The sequence below is a fragment of the Lagopus leucura genome, unplaced genomic scaffold (genome assembly GCF_019238085.1).
Source record: "Lagopus leucura isolate 7727_CA_CO unplaced genomic scaffold, USGS_WTPT01 Super-Scaffold_100026, whole genome shotgun sequence".
NCBI classification, from domain to species: Eukaryota; Metazoa; Chordata; class Aves; order Galliformes; family Phasianidae; genus Lagopus; species Lagopus leucura.
Window position 1 is genome coordinate 7,982,302 of NW_024962277.1, and position 22,592 is coordinate 8,004,893.

The 22,592-nt window shown below is 38.7% G+C and overlaps 1 protein-coding gene across 3 annotated transcripts in view; it reads right to left on the reverse strand.

Annotated features, from left to right (window-relative positions):
• Positions 1 to 22,592, reverse strand: part of IARS1 (isoleucyl-tRNA synthetase 1) — a 93,866-nt gene that overhangs the window by 45,914 nt on the left and 25,360 nt on the right. For all 3 annotated transcript variants that reach the window (XM_042880110.1, XM_042880112.1, XM_042880111.1), the window contains 4 exons: positions 18,648 to 18,770; positions 17,188 to 17,279; positions 13,507 to 13,605; positions 2,891 to 3,017 (listed from right to left, as the gene is read on the reverse strand). In XM_042880110.1, the coding sequence (XP_042736044.1) occupies positions 2,891 to 3,017; positions 13,507 to 13,605; positions 17,188 to 17,279; positions 18,648 to 18,770 (441 nt within the window). The remainder of the gene's footprint in view (positions 1 to 2,890; positions 3,018 to 13,506; positions 13,606 to 17,187; positions 17,280 to 18,647; positions 18,771 to 22,592) is intronic.

Genomic DNA, 22,592 nt, shown 5'->3' on the forward strand with positions numbered 1-22,592 from the left:
TTTCCCAGTCTGATTCAACTGCTGATCTGCATTACTAATCAGAAAATACCAAGGAGAAAATACTCATAGGAGAAGCACGTAAAACCTCAAACTCCAGAGGAATGCAGACTCCATCATATGAGTAAGGCTGCCTCTATCTGGGTCAGAAGGGCAGAGCCACCATCTCAAGCACAGCTCATGAGATGCTTCAAGGCAACAGTACAGCACAGAGATGGTAATTCCTACATTAGGCTGCACCCATTTGTTTCTGCAGATTGGTGTACGCTCTCAAGTTACAGCTATGACTTCAGATATTTGTCTTCAATAGCAGGATCAGCTTTAGCAGGCAGGCCCCTTTCCTGACCTGCCATTCATCCTCCTCCACTTCACTTCTCATCCAGATTACCAAAATGAATGGTAGTTAATGCTAAATCAGCACCCAGAGGTCAGCAAGGCAAGAAGCAAGCAGAATAAGATTTGGGGCTGTTCAACCATGTTTTGGCATCAATGAAACCCAACATGAAATCAGAGGTCAAGGTTAAATACTTCTTACAAGACATTCATTTATCCACTCTATCTATGTAAATTAGGCCTATCCATGTAAATCAGAAGATTAAAACCATCTTGAAGCAGTCCTTAATAAATGTTAGCTTTCATTAGTTCCCTATTTCAGGCCCATTAAGTACTAATAATCCAAGAATGATAATTGTTCGTAGAAAGAAATAAGTCCATGTGGTGTATCAGTGCCCCACCAAGGCATTCTGGGATCTTCCAAGATAGCCTTCTAAATACCAATCATCGAAAAGAAATGAGTGCTGAGGTCAGCTGAGAGCCACGTTCCTGAAGCAGCCTCCAAGCAGACTGGAAACAGATCTGAAAGAGCTCCCTCCCCCTTCAGCAGAGGACAGGTAGAGCGCTTTTGTTCCAAATCCATAATGCAGGACTGCTGTGCCTAAAGTAGAAGACGTCTCACAAGTGAAGTGAGCGACAAGCAATGAAATAATCCACGAGAATTTCTGTTATATCACAAAGTATCTCACATTATGATTTATATTCAAATCCCATACAAGTAGACATTGTCCACTTTATTAACTTGTTGCTTCACTGAAAAAAATTATCCATTCTAAGAAAGATGTGCTCCTACACTGAGAAAAGCATTAAGATTCGAGAGCTTAAAAAGATTCAACTGCTTGCAAAAATGTGGTAACAGTCAAAAGCATTAGAAATTAAATTCCATTATGCGTGGAATACATGATAATTATGCTAAAATAAAAATAAAATAAAAGCTAAAATAAAACTGTAGGAAAGCAGATATTGATTTGTGATAAAATTCACTCTAGTACCAATTAATTCACTTTACTGCACATTAAATAAAAAACTGTTACTACTTCTCTAAGATTTAATATGCACAGCATAATTGCATGCGACAAAGTGTTCTTTTGAGAGCAATACACGAAGAGGAGCTTCAGCAATCTCATATGGCACTAGGCTGCATTAAAACTGAAGTGAGGAAACTACCTATATGAGAGTAGATGTCACACAGATATAAATACCATCAGTCCTGATGGAAAACTTAATAGTTTTAAAGCTATACCCCCACACGCCTAAGAAAAGAGTGAATATAAAAAGCTTGAAATTTAGCCTGGTCCAAAAATCATACTCAATTACTGAACCATACATGACATTTAGTCTCTAGAGTATGCAGAAACATATAATATCTACAGCTAAAAACAGCACATATATTGGTGTTTCTATCATTATTTAAGAACCTGAAGCCCTAAGGAATATTTGCAGTTCATTTCCAAGAAAAGGTCAGTCTTACAACCTATATCATTAAAACAAACAAATCTACAAAGGCAAAAACTATCTGTGTACACAGGGAACAGGACATCAAATGTGATATTTTTAGGGGCATGCAGTGGAAGTGCAGGAGTTACACATCCTTTACAGAGTCTTTTTCAGCTGCAGAAAGAAATCTAGAAGCATGTTTGGACAAGACTGAAAGCCTTCCCTCCCATCTAAAGAAAACCTTTATACTGAACACAGCAATTCAATTTTAGCATTGATTCAAATCTTCTGGGTCTAAACTGTCAGCCCTCAAATTAAACTCTAACCAATATAAGGGAAGATAGAAGCACGTAGTTCACTGGTAACTTACAAGCACGCTCATGGCATAAATACCATCCAAATGCCAAGGCATCAGGAACATTCATCGTATGGGTCTAATGGAACTAGTCCATGTAGAAAAATGAGGAAAAAAATACTTTTTACACTTAGAAACAGTTTTTTAAACTTGGTATCTTAACACTAAGAAAAAGCTATTACCAGAACTGTCTTCAAGTATTCACTTGAGCAGCGAATATTCATTCCTAGCACTACCATTATTTGCTTCCATCATTCCTCTAGATTTGCCTTTTTTACTTCCTGCTACACTCACACTTGTAGCAGCACCAATATGTATTTCATATTTCTGCAGTGCTGGACTTGCTTTTACACCTCCAGCAATTCATTTGGCTTCAAGTAACAGAGTGTCAGAATTTCCAAAACATGCTGAGAAGACTGAGTAAAGATCTCTTCCTTGCCATTTTCTCAATGCATTCCTATTCCATCAGCTTTCTCATCACTGAAAATTCTTCCAGGAAAGATAAATTTTAACACTTGTAAAAAAAAAAAAAAAAAAAAAAAGTAGTAAGGAAGATTGCTTGCCATTTTCAATCAAAAGCAGTGGAAATGTACAAATGTACAAATGTACAAACACACAAGTACATAAGCATATATCTACCTCCCATTATAGATACACAAGTTCCATTAGGACACAATAAGACAACAGCAGCCACAGTCTATCAAAATTAACAAGCAATACATAATACAGAGAGCATTTTCTTTAGAATGGGACCTTTTGTTTTCCTACCTCTTCAAAATCATCACTGACCCACAGTGGGATGGGTGTTCCCCAGTACCGGTTTCTAGATATAGCCCAATCTCGTGCATCTTTTAGCCAGTTCCCAAAACGCTTCTCCCTCACGAAATCCGGAACCCTGATCCAAAAAGAAGAGAAATATTAGTTTCCTTGTAGATTGAATGTAGTGGTAAACTAATAAGAACATGAGTATTTAATTGCATCCACAAAGCAATTCATTTCGGAACACTGCAGAAATGGGAGCACGCTCAAGATAGCACAGTGGCTATTGCGAGCCTCATGAATTCACTGCACAAGAAGTAACACCATTACTTCTGCCCTTCTTTGAACTTGAAAAGCTACAGGTGTGAAAGACACCGCGCTCATTTTATTCCACGATGTGTCAGTGAAGATGTGCACAACAATGGACCCAATAAATACATACAACGTCCAAAAGTCCTCGGGATAATCCAACACTGGAAAATCACGGCTAAAGGTAGATAATAATTCTGCTTAATTTTACCTTCAGGAAAACTACTAGCTATTGCTTTCTGTCTGGAGATTTGGGAAGTCTTGAGTAACGACATGAAAAGACATGCTGCATTACACATGGGCAGCCAGGTAACCACGTAAGACCTCTAGATTTTTGAGAAAAAAAAAGATAAAAAAGATGCCAGGTTGACATACCCTACAGAAAAAGCTTTTTTGTCCTATTTACCATCTCCATCTAATTTCCCTACTACAAATAAATAAATAGAAAGCAAAAGCCTAATAATGCTTGTTAAATGCTCTACCTGGTAAGGTTCTATGACATATTAGGACATGTCAAAAGCTAACTTCCATCCTGTGAAAGCTCAAAGGTTAACACAAGAATCTGATGCCTACCTAGCTTCCCTAATGTGCTAAATGCCATAATGGTTTGGTGAGGAACTGACTGTTGTCTGTAAACAAATAATTAACTATAGATACAAAGATTATATAACAGATATGGGAAAGCAGTGTTTCTGAGGCCTCTTCAACCTTTTTTTCCAGCACTAGGAGATTCATGAAACAAGTGTGAGCATCACTTGGAAGAACCTACTGTATGCAACTCAATGCAAGCTGCTCTATCAAGGTTCACCCATGGTGACACCATGTGGAAGTCTGAAGACTTTTTGATGCCAACAATATCTACAGTAGATAAGAACTAGTCATGCAGAATTCATTAAATATCATCATTCTGAAGTTCCACAGCTTCACTAATTATTTCTGGGTTTAATTTTGACTGCAGAGCTACCCTCTAAACATTTCTAAGAAAAATATATATAGTATAAAAATGCTTTTAAACTCAGCAACTAACATTTCACAGTGCCCATACACAGCTTTGAAATTTAGAAACACATGCAGGTTTTCAGACTTTCTTAGAGTAGGGCTCATTTGTATTAACTTCTCTGTAGTGACCTCAAGAGACCCTCTCTCCCAACACCAGTGGAAACTGTAAGAAGACCATTAGCATTTGCCTAACATTCCACTAATGTGGAAAACTTCCCCATACATCACTCCTAAACTAGTTTCCATTTTTCAGAAGTTGTTAGACGCTGATTAGCTGAAATTATTAGTCCCATTTAACATAGCTAGAGGCAGAAACAATCCCCCAGCGACATTAAAACACTTGGAGTTTCAACTCTGCCTCCTCAAAACATGCAAGAAAAATTAATCTGATCCCAAAGTGGACATTAACCACAAAAACGCATGTGGTGTTATCCCTCACTCTCTCTGAGCTACGAAACCACAATTTACCTCTTCTGGTAAAATTGTCTGACCCTGCTGACAATTTTTAGCAGAACATAAAACACAAACCACTTCATCTACTATGAACCACATTTGTAACCATGATTTGTTACCCCTTTAGAGGTGCAGTACAGAAATAACACCAACGTAACCACTAAGCACAATGAAAGCAGCCCGCATCTCCAATACATCTTGAGCTCATCACTTAAAGAACACATTACTTAAACACCTTATTCTGACCTCCACACAGACATGGTATGGCAGATACAGCCAAACGGGAGCAACTTCACTAGATAGCCACCCAGAGCAAACCCTTTGCAGTCGTGCGTTCTTCAAGCCTAGGGCCTGTTCCTTTCACTTAGTCTTACTGCATTCAGCTACAGCTATTTCAGTGTGACCTTCCTGACTTACAGACAGAACATCTTAAAGTAAATAAATCAGTCAGGACAAAAGCATAACCCTAACCAGAGGCACCCCATATTTACATGTACTACTGGGCTGGAAAGATAAAACAACATTCCTAGCAACGCTGTTACTAACACCTGATCACTACATTACTGCAGCTCTAGTGTGCCTTTAAAGGCTTGGGGGTGGCTTTAAAAAAACAAAACCAAAAAACAACAGTATTGTGTTAGTTTCTTGGTAACTTTTAACAGATCACATCTTGCCGGGGCTATGTACTGTTACTTAAGGAAGCTTTTATCCTCTCTTCCATCTACGTTCTGCAGTAATGTTTTAGTCAGCTAAGGACAGCGAGGGCACTCAGAGGCTGTCCTGCAGAGAATTCTGCTCCCTTCCTTCCCATCGCTGTAACTGAACAAACTTGGCCTCATCCTGAGAAAACTCTGCATTGCAATAAATCTGTCAGCATACAATCTTCCTTATAATCCCCAGCTAATTTTTCCATCTGAATTCCCAAGTACTTTGAGAACAGAACGGTGACTTTGAGGCCACGATAAAACCATAAATCATTACTGATGCTGATTCAAATTTCAGGAAATTTTGGGCTAAGTTAAACCACTTACCTAAGCCCAAAAGCTAACACAGTATCTTGAAAGAAAATAGCTGCACAAATGCAGAAGGCATCCTCCCAACACAGATATTTAGGAGCTTTAAGGAGAAAACAAAAAACACAGAAAGCCACCCACACCACGGTCCTACTTTACAGCACAAAAAGTCACAAAAAAGCCCTTTGCCTTATCCCAATACACGTTTCCTGTGTTTAACCAGGTATCTGTCACTAACGTCCTTCAGCTGAAATGCATAACTTCCAGGTTTATGCTGAGGATTCCACCTAAATCTGCAGTTTAGGACGACAAGGAAGGTGACAACTGCTACAGTCCATGCAGAGCAACTCTCTGCTAATGGCACTGAACAGATTCAGACCTCAGAAAAGGTCAAGTTCCAGCAGCAAATAGTTCTAGAAGTTTTAGCAGAAATCAGAGCAGTGACTTCACTTCTAAGGATTCCTGCTGCAGCCCCGATATCGTGCTGTCCAAATTTTTTTCTTTTTTTTTTTTTTCCCCAACTGGCCTACAATTTGTGTTGGTTTTGACCTTCAAATTCCTCTGCACAATGACACAGACAGGATTTTGTACTTCCTTCTCCAACATTTAGCAAGGTTGAGGAGGCTGCTGTCTCAGCAGGCTGTGAAGCTCTCATTTCATGACTTTAGAATAGCGTGGGATAATGGCTATTTCTACTTCTTTGGCACCCAGGATAGTGTGCTAAATAAGACATTGCAGCAGTTGAGAAGTTCATAGAACTGAACTTCACAGCACAAAGGAATAAATATTGATTTATCAAATAATGAATTAAGTTATTGAAAGTAATCAGTTTCAACTTGCTTCAATGTAAATCTCTTAACTCTTTCAACATAAAAACTCCAGCTTAACAAATTAGAGATGACAATAATTATTCATCTGCTCTAGACATGGATGTACAGTTCTGATTTGGAGCAGAGCTGAGATTTTGCTAAATTCATGCACTGCTAAGACTTCCATGCAGTGCCCTCCTTCATCCTTTCTCAATAGCTTCTCTTTTTCTTAGTGTCAAATCAAGACCCTCTGTGATAAACACAAAAAGATAATAAGACCAATAACAATTCAGACCCTGAACAGCATTCACTACCTACCTACCACAACAGAAATCATTTTACTTGGCTTCCAAAGTCTACGTCCTACAGAGTATCCAGAGCACATAGGCAAGTGAACACGGATTTCAACGTCTGAAATTAGGGAGCATCTCTTCAGTCCCAGAGCACTCGTGGCTAACAGCAAGTCCCCACAGCTGCTGACCCAGAGCCTTCTCATCACCAGTTGACACCACAGGAACAGCATGAATTAAGATCACTCTATTTCCTTTCCAAATCTTCTTTCCAATGAGAAATGTGCAGGATGTAGGAAATCTGAATTACTACATAATCCAGAAGAGAACACATTAAATGATTTAAGACATCCGTTCCTTTCCTGGACACAGATCTTGAAGACCTTCTCATGTTCATAACACAATTGCAAATACCAAGTACAACTTCTTATCCACTTCAGATGTGTTCCACATGACACTGAGTGGGCTCACTCTGCATTGGTCACAGGATGCAGGAATGCTGTCACAAAGCAACATCATCCTAATTCATAACTACAAATATCACTGCTGAAATAAACAGTCATCAAACATTACCACAGCAGAAGCCATATGTGCCTTATTGCTAATTTACCATCAAAAGCTTTTTGAGATATTATGTACAGATGTACTAATTATTTCTTACTCCTCACCATTCCTCTCACCAGCCAGTTATACTCATGGTATTCAAAAACCACAGCAACTTCACATACTGGGTAAGACTCACAGTTATTATTTCAGGGAGGCTTAGAGCATATGAATTTATTTGCAAAACAGCCCCAAGAGAGTCAGATTGATAAACAGAAAAACAGCAAGAATTAGGAAATCCTATAACAGATTAGCACTCAGCATTTGATGTCTTCAGTTCTGAGAAGGTGGCCCACAAATTATCCTTTCATTTGGCAAGCTGGCAACTTGAAGGGATTCCTGAAATCGGGAACTAGTTGCATATTTGGAAAGGTAGTAGGCAACTGAGATGCAACAGCAAAATCAAAGCTGGTTAAGTAGTTACCCTCATGTCATCTCATAAAAATATGTACAAGTATCTTTAAATCCATAACACAAAACCTGTTTTTGCCTTCTTTGTTAACTAATCCTTAGAAGGCTCAAAGTCTTCAATTCCATAATGCTAATCTGCTCTTATAACAAGCATCCTTCAGCATGACCTCAAATTTATTCTTAATCGTTTCTACTTCAAGGAAATAAAATAAGGCAACTATTTGTGCCCTTTTAACACCCTAATTAGTAGCAATACTATATCATGGATCTAATTAAAACTCCCCAGTTAGGGGTTGGGGAAACAGGGAGGAGAAGGGAGCAAAGAGGAAAGGTCAGCTGCCTGCAAAGCACAGTTCCCACTGCAGCAGACAGTTTCTCCTCCCCAGTTCATGAAATCTTATTATAATGGTGCACAGCCACACATCCCAGACAAGTTAGGGTGGCTTCCATCAGTATAAAATAAATTCCTGCCTATATGCAGCTTACATTTGCTAAATTAATAGTGTTTTCAATCATTCTGATACAGCAACGTTTTTCTGCAGTCTTTTATCACGGTTCCCATAGCAACAAACACTTTAGCGTGAGACTGCAATGCTGCTGCAGACTGCATCATAACCATACTGTCAGCAGCACACAGCTGCCTGACAAGTCAAGATTAAGTGAAGCCATAACCTCCAGTTCCGTGATACATTTACATTAAAAAAGCCCGTTATCTTCTTTGTTGGACTCAGACAACATGCTAATTGCTATAAAAATTCTTAATCTTACCTATGAAGGCAAAAAAAAAAACCAGTCACTGTATTCTGAAGCTGGAGAGGAATGAAGCTTTTGCCGTAGCTCTTGCTGCAGTTTCCCATGGAATATTCTGACTTCACGGTTACTGAGTACTTTTACATTTACAACTTTGTGTATATTTGCAACCTTTTAATGGAGGCAGATGTTTAACACACTGCACATGTGGATGGATTTACCAGTCGTCTAAGCACAACTGCCTGGTGAACCAACCGTTGGAGTTCCTGGCTCAAGAAATACCTTATTTCACAAACAACAGGCTGGTGATGACCGCTCACTGGGACCAAAAAGATACTTGCTGGATTTATGACAAAATCTCTGCTTTGAGAGGAAACAGCAAAATTAGGAGACAAGCTATCAAGATCAATTGAAACAAGCTTTAAAGTTTACTTCCAATCCTCAGCCATATATTTGCTGATAACAGCCAGCAATGAAACCTTCTGACTTACGCGTAAATCAGACCACTGCAAGGCAAACCCTGCAGTCATTTTTCCCTTACATCCTTCTGCAGGCAAAGAGGCCGCCACACATTTTGCATCGGGAAACGCTGCCATCTACTGCCTGTAAATTGCTGTACACCTCACACCACTATGGGGACCACACGTCTGCGTTCACAGTTCCTGACTAAGCATAGTCCGTGATTCAAAGGGAAGAGTGAAAATTACATGATCATAGTAAAGAAAAAAAAAAACACAAGAAAAACGGTACACAGAAAACATGCATTTAAAACTGTTCAGCACTCATTTATACTAAGACAGAAATGAAAATATCCTACTAGCCATAAAAAACAACCTATCTTCCAACATCATCCTACAATTGTGTTATAATTTAATATCTATTGCTCCTGCTACCCTGCCAGACTTCTCATCTGCACAAAGAAACACAAGCGTGGCTGAAGAAACATCAACTTCCCACTGCTGAGTGGGCCCTACATTCTGCCAGTGAGGACTTATCACACAAGACAGGCATAAATTGCGATTAGACGACATCTTTTGGAAGGTGGGACACGGTCTGTTGTTCAGCAAATAAGCAGGCTGACCAAAGACTGGAAAGGTTGAATCAAAGCCTCTCAGAAGATGAATGTGTTTGATGGATGTATGTGAGACACTTGTTCTTGGGGTGCTTGTACAGAAACAGCAGGAAGCATGGAAAATCCACACTTTTAAAAACAGATATTAACTTCTGGCAAGAAGGCCCATTGCATGCACTCTTCATAGTATTTTCATTAATCACTTAAATTGTTAGTTCTTTAAAATCAAGAAAGAATCTCTCTAAGAACCAATACATCACACCCTTTATTAGTGTTTGAAATTTTCAGTGCCAAGAAAAAGAAAGAACAAAAGGCTTGGCTACTTTGAAGTCTGTCACATCTGCTTTCCTTCTAGTGATGCTCATTTTTCCACTATATAATGTGCTGTAAATCTTGGGTAAACAATGTCAGAACAGCACAATGGTCTCTAACACCAGCCGACAGTTGGAAGTAACATACTTCAGTTCCTTCAGGAATCAACTCCTCACTCGGAGGTGGGTCTTCATGTTACGTTTTTTGTTTTTTAAAAGTTCACAGCTGAAATTTAAATACAAGCCCAAAGTATTTAAAAGCCTTTCCTATCATCTATAAGAAAATAATATCTACAGTACCAGAAGTGTGAGCTGCGTTAGTTTAGAAACATAAGCTACATTAAGTCATTCTTTACACTAACTTATGCATCTGTAACTTGTACCAAATTTGAACGGTGGCAGCAGGAATTAGTCCTACATTATGCAACAGAACCTAAGGTGGCATGGTTTCGTTTCTTGACAGCAGTGATGCAGCAAATGCTCTGTCAATGAATCATTTAAGTTATAAAAAACAAGTAAGGCTAAATCCAAACCTCATACACCAGGGACCCAGCTTTGGTGCTGCACCTAACACTTTGCATCAACCTAACACAAAACTAAGGCCTGACAGCCCTGGACAGGATGGATTCACCCTGCTGCAGCTCAAGTATCTCTGTAGTAAGTTGTTTGAATATAAAATTCCAATTTTATTATTTCCTGCTTTAATAATCTCTTCTGCAAATTCTGTGGGGAAAATTCAAGCAGGGATTTTAGACTGTGGACTGAAACTCAGTCTCCTAATTGCTGCTACAGTGCCATGCTTTCAGCTTTCCCTACCCAAGCAGCATCCACTCTGACAAGGGTAAGGCTGGGAGAAAGAAAGTTTTTATTTGGTCTCCACTGTATAAGAAAAAAAAAAAAAAAGTGTTGGCACACTCTAATCTTTCTTGTAAGCTATAGTTAAGTTTGAAGAATGGAGATACAGCTGTTGCCTTTAATAAATTTTGAGTGACTATGGCTTTATCAGTAGGCTAATTCATTAAAAAACTAATTAAAAAAATCAATCAAGTCAGAAAGTTTGTCCAACTATGTTTAATCTACTTCATCATAAAGGGTAACTATAAAAAGTGCAGCTATTCTTGAGGGACAATATACCTATCAGTCATTTACAGGAACAAAAAAAGCAGTGCACTCAAACTCATTCTGCAAAGGTTAATATAGTCTGAAAAGCATTTATCCCAATTTTCTCATTTTTCAGGACATACTGAAGCCCCAGAGAGTCAAAAAATAATTATATATATATATTTTTTTTTTTAAAGCTAGGTATTATTCCTGTGACACTTCAGTAGATCAGGTCTCTTCAAAATATAAAAGTAGGCTTGGGAAAGGATAGGCTCTCCAGTATTTTAGTAGATGAATACTGAAGAATGCTAGCATTCTCAGCGTCAACTTAAGAAGTTACATCCCAGCCACAATTGATATATTTCAAGAACATATAAATAAATCCTTTAAAATAATGCATTTTTCATTTAGAAAGCTGGATTTTGAAAGCCATCTCTATGTAAGAGATGCCATCACGTACTTCGACCTCTACTAAGGAAATCACACACTGAAAATATATTCTGATATGGCTTTTTTTTTTTTTTTAATAAAACAGTGATACCACATGGGTACTCGTGGCCATATTCCCCACACAAAAAGATTCTCAAAATCTCCAAGTCCACACTGCTTTGAGTCTCACGCTCAGCTATCGAATTAGTGAGACTGAACAACTGACTGAAGGACAAAGAGTGCTGTAATTCCAAGCACACCAAACACTGCTAATTCATACAATCAGCAGTGCTCTCACCCAACAGCACCCCTATCACATCTGGCTCCACTTGTATCTCTATTGCCCAACATCTGCATAAGACATCACATAAAGCACACACAAATAAAGTAGGGTTGAGGAACATGGCTTAGTGTGAACTGTTGGTGACAGGTGGATGGTTGCACTGGATGATCTTGTAGGTCTTTTCCAACCTCGGTGTTTCTGTGGGTTCAAACGCTCTGCCAATTCTCAGAAACATCTCCTGGATGAGCTGAGGTCACTCAGCAGTTTCTGCTTGAAGTTTTGCTTTTTCTACCTTAACCAAACACTTCCCTTTCTTACCAGGATCATTACATTTTTCTTATGTTCATGTGAAAATTAAGCACACAGGTCTACTGACAGCCATCAAAATAGTAGAAGCATCTTGAGATAGCTAATTAAAGCTAAGAACAAACACTTTCACCCTCCTCTCCAGCTTATTTTTCCCCCAGAGAAGGATCACAGTATGTTCCATTATGGAAAACAAAAAAAAAAAAACCCACTCATCTGTAAAATCTTCTATACCAAGACCGGGCATGTGCTTATTAGCAAGTCAACACTGCAGCACCTTTGGACAGTGTGTACTGTGGATCACCAGCTTCTCACATATTTCAACATTTACACTGTACCACATAAACAGTTATGCAGAAATGCTCACGGAGCATTTAATTGCTATTATCCAAGAAGAAACACAGTATAAGTTTTAATTGTTCTGTTTCAACTAAAGCTAATAATAAGACGTTTTAACTGAAGTTCCACCTTTAACACAATTTCATTTGCTAAGCAAAGTCACACAGTGATGGCATTTTATTTTTCGTACAGTCTTTGAGAAGACTGAACAACTGAAACAATTCTATAACCTCCAGATCTTCCCCATCTGATCTCAACTTCTCAGGCAGCAGTTAGTTATGAAAAAAATAAAGGTTATGGAGGTAGAAAGGACTGGATCCTTTTATTACTGACACACCAGAGATCCATCACAAACTCTCAAAATGGCTACTATCTCCAGCTTCCCCTCTTACTGCTGTTTTTGTCATATATTTAAGTTATCGTGCTAATGTAGTAACACATTTCAATTATTATCTATCAGCTTGTCTGTTTTCCTGCTGACACCTTTTTTCACATTCCCACGAAGTTTTAACTTCTGCTGTCATTGGCCAATTTTTATTTAGTCAACCGAAACACTGAGTTTATTATACCAGTACTTTATCTAAAATATAAAAATTAATTTGGTTCAATAAATGCACAGTGTTTACCTTCCTAACTTCTTCTCTCGTGGATCCTGTTCGGGAGGCTTACCTAAGTAGCCTCATGCTTCCTTAGGCTGAGATGCAGCTTTTCTCATGTCTCACTTCTTAGCATTGTGCCACACAACCTGGAGGTACTTTTAACTATCTTGTACTCCATTTCACCATCAACTTAGGTTTTAACTTTACTGTTCAACTGTACTCAACCATAATTACTCTAAAATAACACAATATTTATATATTAATTATATATTTCTTATTGAATTCTACACAAGCAAAGAATAATTACTGAAAAGCAAGAAAGAAAGAACATACAAACATATTAATGCACAGGATTGATGAGCAATGAAGCAGGTTATCTGTTCGTGCCTGGATTGCTTTACCAGTTTGAGGTCCATTTGTGAAACCTAAGATAAAGTGTTATTTAAAACCAGTTACCAGCCATGCTTTGATAGCATTGGCACAAAGACAGAATGGAAATATGATGGGAATTAGCAACAGGAACAGTGACAAAGAGCAGCAGACGTTACCAGTAGCACTGGGCATTATTCTCCAGCAGCTTCTCCACCATGTGCTCTACTCTTACAAACCAGCTTGGTACAGCTTTGTATATCAACGGAGTATCTGACCTGTAGCAGAAAGATGATGGAAAGGGGCAAAAAGAAAAAGCCACGTTATTTATAAAGAACATTTTAAAAATGCAGTTCTGTGCATGACAGATCTCTCTCCATAGAGCTCATTGTACACTTCCTGAAATATTATCACAACAACAAAAAGGTGTTTTGTTTTTAGTAACACATTGTTATTAATTGTTACTCTTACATGAGCTACCATTTTAAAATTGATTCCTAAGAAAAATCCTTCACGAAGCAACCAAATGAGTTTTTATAGCACAAGAAATCACAAGAACAAACTACACTTGAATTTTAGATTTACGTTGCTATATAGTACAGAAATAAGAACTTCATCCAGTATTCAAATGAGTTATTTAAGTCTTCCAGGTGACATCGTTCTGGTTTTTTTTTTACATGCATATCTCCAACCTGACAAGCCAAAAAACATTATGCTACATTATTACTATTTCTATTTAAAAGAGTCATTTAGATGGAGTAACAGTACCCAACATCCTACACCATGAGGAGAAGGAAAGAGAGATCCAGATAAATATATAAAAGCATTAAGTAACAAAGGCATCCTCACATATTCCTTACTTCAACATTTCAGACAATCACACAAAAACCACATGGGGCATGTAACACTGTAACATGATGGAAAGCACAGCAATGACAGCAGGGTGGCAAGTCCTAGGCTGCAGTAAGCAAGGACTTGCTCAAATGCAACAGCCTTAGGCACAGAAATAAAGGAAAGAAGCTGCTTACCTTCAGAAGGCCTCATTTAGGCAGGGATCTCCAGAAGATTCCTATGCCTCCACTGCTAACCCTTAAATGAGGTCTGGGAAGAGGTGGATCCTGCCTTCATCCCTTCCTGTCACTCAGGTACACCTAAGCTCCCCTGGGTTGGCCCTGCCTTCCCACCAGGAACTCCATCACTGTTTTGAACTGTTACTTAGCATTTCCACTACAGGATGGGAGCAGATTCAGAACTTGGGATTGCTTAGAAATGAGAATGCTGTAGGACAGACTTTATAGACTGATAAATTTTCTAAATTACCTAGTAAAATCAGAATCTTTAAGCATCTGGCTGCATTGCAGACTTGGGCAATTCTCTTCTTGGTTAGTTCCTTAACACAACAGCTTATGGTCTTGAGAGACTTCAGTAACACACAGCCTTCTTAAGGATCCAATAATCAATTTGTGTTATTATTCCAAATTAAAGGAGGACTGTACCCTAGGATAAGGAAACTGTCTGCTCATATACAGCAGCTGCAGCAACTCTGGGACAAGAAGCTCTTATTTCCATAATATCAACTCACTACACAAAACATTTCCTGATTTTTTTTTTTTATTTTTTTAAGCTATAACATGGATTCATTTCAAATGCACAACATACTCACATTATGATGAAAATTCATCAATATAATCATATCACTCAGGAGTGGTTGTGGCAGTGATGCGGGCTCATTATTTTCATTATCTGAAAATGGTTGGAAGCCAATGGACTGCTATGGAGAACACCTCCTTGTTCTCATATCCCTTCCTACACATTGACTTCTGGATGCTGTCACAGGCTCTACAGGGCCTGTTTGGTCCAATATAGCACAACCACTTTCACTGCTTCCATAACACTGTCCTTTAGCTCTAACTTCAAATCTGTGCTTTTTCATTACCTCACAAAGGATTAAGATTGACAGACTCAACTTACTAGCACTACAGTCTGAAAGTAAAAGGCAGAAATGGCACAGATTCCATAGACTTAATCTATTTCAAACAAGAGAATAAAATCCCCTTTTGCATGTTACCTTCCACTTCTCAACACAACAGTGCAACTCAGAATTCCAAGACAATTACTCTGAAATAAAACTTGCTATCTCTGAACAGCAGAGGACTGGCCATTCCTCTGTAACTAACATCTGCATTTCTTAAAGCAGTTTCTCTACCCAGCATTCCAGGAGTCTTCACCAAGCATATACATTAAAGGTAAAACTGATTTTCAAGGACTAAGCACTTAAATAAAGATAGTGAGTTCAGATAAAATATCAGGATGTTGAAGGAAGAGCAGAAAGCACCACTCTAAGGGCACAACCACTGAAAGCAGAAAAAATTTTAACACAAATAGCCAATTTTAACAATGTAAGAATATTTGCTCTTCTGTAAAAGAAAACTTCACAGTGCATGCTAGAGCCTGGCAGTCACCTATTCAGCATTATCCTATCACATACAGAGATTGATTCTGATTACTCAGGACCAGCACATCCTTTGGGGAACAGCAGTGGCAGCATGTTTCCTCAGATGTGTGTCCTTTAGAACTTTATCAGAGGTAGAGAAGCACCTGAGCAAACAGCCTGTTCCTTAGCAGTGATACAACATCAGCTCTCTCTGAAATGTAACCTTTGTACATGAAAAGCTCAGCGATAACATTCTCCGTGCACCATAATGCTCCAATCATTCCTTGTACCACTCTGGACTGAGCAGTGATTTTAAGCAACTTATTGTGATCTTCCCTTTTTTTTAATTTCAGAAGTATATGATAGATTACTGACCACACGCCCTTAAAGAACGCTTCTTGGTTTTGCTTAAAAAAGCAAAGCCTTGCATAAATCAAAGACAAAGCTTCCCACTGTTAATTCCTAATGGGATGGCACACAGTAGCTACCATGGACATCTGGCTGTCAAGCTTGTTACCTTTGCTGCTTTCCAGAGTTGTTGAATCAACTCCTTCCAGAGCTGTTAAACCACTATCTAGACTACACAAGCATTCAGGTTAGCAAGATCTACATGTACACACAGCAGTTTTGACTAATCATTTTCTCTTTCAACAATTCCAATAAAGAAGAGTTCTGGCTAGAAATTGTCTACTGTGTACTCACCTAGGTGACACTGCTGCCCTCGCCTTTAAATTTTCAACATCAGTTAACAGCAAATGACTGCATAACATTACAACAAGACAATTAAAAGAAGGATCCTCTGATGATATGCAAAAAGAGAAATGACATACTTGGGATCCAACAACTCACTGGTTCCAGAGAAAAGCAAGAAAAACAGTACAGTAAGTAGGAAAACCTGATTCCAAAGTTTTCTTACATTAATCAAAATAATTTATGACTGTGTTTAAGTCAAGAACTACTCTCCTACTTATAGCATATTCCAATTATGGTTTGATTTCTGATGGAAGCTAAATGAGATTTTAAAGTAGATTCCATTACTCTGCTCTTCCTACCAGATAATTTGCTGCTAGGTGCTGCCTGCAACTTATCATCAATCAACAAGAATGTCAACATGTGGCAGGATTAAGTATGTTCTACAGCATCAGCATTTCTATGTAACCAGTTTATTTCAGAACACCATGGCTGTATATTTGAGTTGTAATAAAGAAAATAAAAGCACTGTAGTTTCCGGCTGCAGTTTAAAAGCTGGTAACTCTTGAAGGACTAAACCAAAATTGCAGCTGCTCTAATTCAGTACGCTTGATCCCTTTCACTTTCAGTGATGTTAAGCCAAGGAAGTTAAGAGAGGGGGCAAAAGGAGGCAAACCTCAAGAAGTTCCTCAGTTACAACCCTCAGTCTTAAAACCATATGCACTTCTCTCCTTACCTCCAGCAGAACGGATAGCTGTGTTTGTAACTACTGCTGTGAACCAGCCTGCCTTTCTCCTTCAGTAATTTAATGATGTTCTTATCAGCATCCTGAAACAAAAGAAGAAAAAGTTGTCCTTGGATAACAAATTTCACCATTTCAGTAAGCCACAAGATTCATCTGCAATATCTAACCAAAAATAACCTGCAAGTAATTCAAAAACTACATAAAAATCCCCCAAATTGTATATAATTCATACATTTACTGTAGAGGTACCGTGAAACATTACATTTGAAACGCTATTTGCTCTCCAAATCCTTCTATAGATCAGTCCATTTTCCCCTTAGCTTTTTTCCCCTCCCACATACACTGAACTGTGTAGAACTTAATTTTTTCTGTAGCGCTGCTACACACCAGAACTCCATCGTTAAATCTTTGATTAAGTCTTCTGTAGCCTTCAGTAGAAATCCACACAGTGCCTTTTATCTGATGTTCAGAACTCACTGTAACACATTCCTCTAAAATGTGACTACAGTTACAGAAGCTACATCATCTTTTGTAACAACTGACAGGATTTACAGTTTAAGTTGGGACCGAAAGCTGCACAATAAGAGCGAAAGACAACCTATTGGACACTGTCAAAATGAGATTAAGAAAGGAAAAAGAAATCATAGTACACAAAGATTTTTTATTTTGCGATATTCAGAATCTAAAAAAAGAATTCACCATTATAAGAATATTCTTCAAGCTCAGATTCCTATCAGCAAGAAGCTAAACATGCAGCCTCCACTACTCCATTATTTGCCTCAATATGCAGGAAGCAGTGATAGCTGTTTGAGTTCAAACAAGACTTCAAGCCTGTTCAAATGGAACAGGCCATCAAATTGTAACAGTGGGAAACCGTGACTGAAAAACAATTTATTTGCTGAGTGTACGAGGCATTCGTTTTTAGAGATTTGCCTGTAACAATCCAGAGTTCCTCTGGGTATCCTTTCAGATGGATTCTCTTTCATCTATTAGCAAGCCAATTTGTGTTGCAACATGTCCCACAAGTGGGAAAAATGACTGGATTTCTCTCCATTAAGGAACTGCATTAAACTATCTGGCTGGTATAAACTTAATTATGACATCTGTGAATTCAGTTGGCATCTCAAGGCAAGGCAGGCACACTTACCTAGAGACTGCATACGTAACATTTCTGGAGGAAACTAGCAAAAAGTGGGACTTTGCTGCTACTAGCATAAACACACATCCTCAATTTCATTACAAGATTTACAATACCACTTACGTTTCAAGGTTGGGGTTTTTTTCAGACATTTTAATAAACAAACCTGCCACTGTTGCACGTTAATAGACATTTCGATTTTTCCAGAGGCACATTGAAGACAAAGGCATTAAGGCAAAGATAAGAACGCTTCTAAAGCACATAAACTCTACCTAGAATAAAGCAGTAATTTCCTATCTCCAGACTCACTGACCTTCACATACTGTCCGGCAAAATCGGTCACTTCAGCTGTGAAGCAGCCTGACACATCAACAGGACAAACTGGGACAGAATCTTTCTGAATAACATTAAAATCCATACAGACTCTGTAATCATCCTACAAAAGATACAAGCGCCAAGTTACAGAAGACTGAAATATCAGTTACAACATCCATTCCAGAAAACAATAAATACTGAATAAGAAACACGACGAGTGGGCAAGAATAATGAAATTCTCAGCCTTCACTTTACAAAATAAATGCTTAAAAAGTGTTGTACATACACTTGTACTTTTATGCATTACAGGAATTTCTTCAGAATTCTTCATAATTCATCTGCAGACACACATATACAAATACACACGTGTTTATGTATGGAGATGGCAGGTTGTTTTAATCTTACTCTGAAATTACACATAAGAATTCCCTACTTCTGAACGTGTTAATGATCTTAAGTACTGAAATCTGTATTTCTCAATCTTTTGGGCCTGTAGGCAGCAATATTGATCAACCACCACACATGGGCAACATCACAGACTGTTTTCCTGGCCAGCTCATTTAAGTCTTTAATTTCCTGTAGCAGTAAGGAGCACAAAATTAAAAAAAAGCCTTCAGGACAAGAAAGTCACTGAAAGCTTCTCAGAACTGTAAGAACCAATGGTACCTTCAAAATGAGAGATCAGAGCAAAATTATAAGGGGACTAGCAAAGTTCAGACTCCGACTTCAAGCTTGAAGTGAAAGTAAACACATCTTCACCAATTCCTATTCCAAATTACCCACTTTTTATCCCCTAAAGGTGGGATTATATTATTAGGGATTAGAGGGAAGGGAGAGCAGGGAGGTTGCGGATTAAACTCTCTCAAAACATTTGGAGAATCAATTTTCTTTCCTCAAAGAGCAAGGCCCTGCTTAAGCCTGCACCAAGGCAGGTTGTTTAAGTCTGCCGGGTTCCCGTACTTCTGCCCTGACCAAATGGGGCACTAAATTTAGGGACAGAAATTGAAGGGTTTTGTTGAGGTGTGCAATGGAACCTACAGTGATCTTGCCTATCTAAACTGGCTGCAATTGAACTTTCAGACTCCTATTTGCTTAGAGCTCATTTACCCTTGGTGAAACAAGCACACAACAGCTACTTGATAGGAGCTGCACTCTAAAGCAAGCTGATTGAGTCACTTTGATCAAGGAGATCTTATCTGAATGAAGTGCTCAAATAAGTGTTAAATAAGCAGGCATTTCACACCTATCTGAATTCTCCTTTCATAGATGCAACCAATACTGGCAAGCCAGCTTTGGGTGGGACAAAGCAAGGTTTCCAGATCCTCTCTGCAGTCTTCTTCCTGCATCTTCAGCACTGCCCACCAGCCCCCTCCAGCCAGGTCTGGTAAATGTTGCCAAGTGGGCCCACATTGTATTTCATAGAACATGCTGAAACTCATCCACAGCAGTAGAGAAGTTGACTGCTTCAATGCATCACATGCAGAACCGAAACCCCATCTCAGTGATATCACTCAATTCTCTACAGATGACAGTTTCCATCCACTTTTCAGTCACTGTGGACAACCATCACAATTCTGCAGCCTCCATTTGGTCAACCAGTTATTACAGTCAATAGATGACTTAAGACAAGCCTGTTCTCAGTTGTCCTTTCACCAGCTATTATTGCTGAGATACAGCAAGCAGACTGCAGCTTTAATTTGTAGGCCAGATGACATGTCAACCCCGATTTGGCAATGAACTGTACAAGGCTTTGAAGAAGCAGCCAGCAAAGAGTACATCAAAGCCTGGCACACTGACAACCTAGCTAAAACCTAATAACGAACCTTCCACTTTGCAGGACCCAGGGCAGGAGGTGGTTCAGTATGGTTTGCATCACCAAAGCAGCCGGTGATATATCAAGAGTTTCCTTTCTTTTGAAAAGCTTGGAATCAAATGTAAAAGCTCTACACACCGACATTCTATTTGATTTAATGGGGACTTGTTTCAGTAATCACAATCCAAGAACACATTCAGGCACATGCAGAAAACCACAAGTGCTAAGCTTCACTGGAAAACTGAAGTAAATTTCAATTATTTCCAGGACTGAAGTCACACTGCTGGTCACATGCTTTTTTAAATGCTGTGATGATTATATCCTCTAGAAGGTTACAAAGAGAAGTCAACGCTGTACTTAAAATGAGTGAAACAGAAGCTACTGAAAACTCACGGTTGAGAATAACTCAAGGCTTTCCTGCCAGAAACTTGAAAAAAAGGCAACAAAAAAAGAAAAACAACTGCCAAAAGGTTTACCTGTAGCACCACTTAAAAATTAAGTATCTTTTCAACACATCGCAAAAGTAAAATATAACAGGAATGAACCTAAGAAACATATGTGATTCATCCTGAGCAAGTACTGGAAGTACAGGGTTTGCATGCCAACTAAAACATCACTAGAACTCGATGCAGGCACATCTACCTATGACGAAATGCCTGAGCAGCTGGATCTTAGTGTCACGTTAATCTACAAGTAGAATGAGTTTTAACAGTTTTTATGCAGGTCTGTCTTTCCCCATGAGCTTTAATTTTGAGTTCTCTCAAACTAAAAAAAAAATAAAATAAAATGTAATTTTATGCAGTGTTTCAGCTTGTATCTGGCAAACACATCAGACAAGACAACAAAACAACTATCCTGGAACTAAACAAAGGTGAATTTTTACTACTGGAGAAGGAGCATCCAAGCTATCATCACAATGTCGACCAGAAAGAAGAATTAAAATTAAAAACAACCCCGCTTTCTGTTTATTAAAAGAACTTGCTTATTCTGGGGGGGAAGGGACAGACACGAGACGACAGTTCTTGTAAAGGACCGTGCTCTTTTTCTCCTCTGAGCTTTATCTCCTGCTCCACTTACCCCCTTTTCTCTTCCCTATTCTCCTTTAACACACAATATCGAAGCAAGTTGCAGAGAAGCCAGTTAGACAGTTCTACCTATAATCAGGAGTTTTTTTTTCATCTAAGACTGCCTATTTAAAGATGGAAACGTTTAAGTCAACACCATGTAATACTCAGTATTTGGTATAGTGCCTACTGTGATGAATTCCTGAACCCAAACTAGAGCCTGTGTGAGTCTTTTGGAATGAAAACAATCACTGCACCATGAAAAACAGAACTGTATGCACCCCACAAGAAAAAAAGCAGCAGCATCTCATACAACATGCTCCACATAACTTCCTTCCAAGGGTAGCATATCAGTTAACCCAGGTCCATACCACACATTATGAAGTCTAGATGCCCCATATGTATCAATTGCTAATTTTATGATCTTAGTGTACTTTTCACTTACACAGTTATTCTGTGCATCTTTTCTTCCTTTGTAATGCACATACTATACTGCCATGTTTTCCAAACCCCTCATTTTAAAAAGGTAATTGCTGACTTCCCAGGAGAGATGGAACATTCTTCTTCCCCACTTCTGTGTTCATACAAGTCTTTGTGGGCTTGTAACCAAACCAAACAGAAGATGGCAAATAATCCTTGAACTAACTGGGCAGCTAAGCTTTCCAACAAGCTGTTTCCAGTAACTAGAAAGTGCTGTGAAAATACACAAATCAACACAGCAGCCAATGGAACACTTCTTCCAGAGCTCTTCTGCTATTAGCAGCATTCCCATTTCTATTACTCCATGTTCCACAGCAAGAGTTCTCTCCTCTTAAAACCAAGACTGTTCTCTCATCCCTCAGTTAAGATCCTGCAGGATTTAGCTATAGGGGAATCTGAGGCTCAGGTAGTGCAATATGCTTTAGATTCCTTAAGGCACTTTACCAGTCACATGAATTTCTCTATTAACCAGGAATATACAGCCCAATCTGATTTTAAGTTACAGCTATATTAAGGTAGAACATCTTCTCATATCAACATCCATCTTGTCAAGGGAAATAGAACACCACAACAGATGCATCCTTCA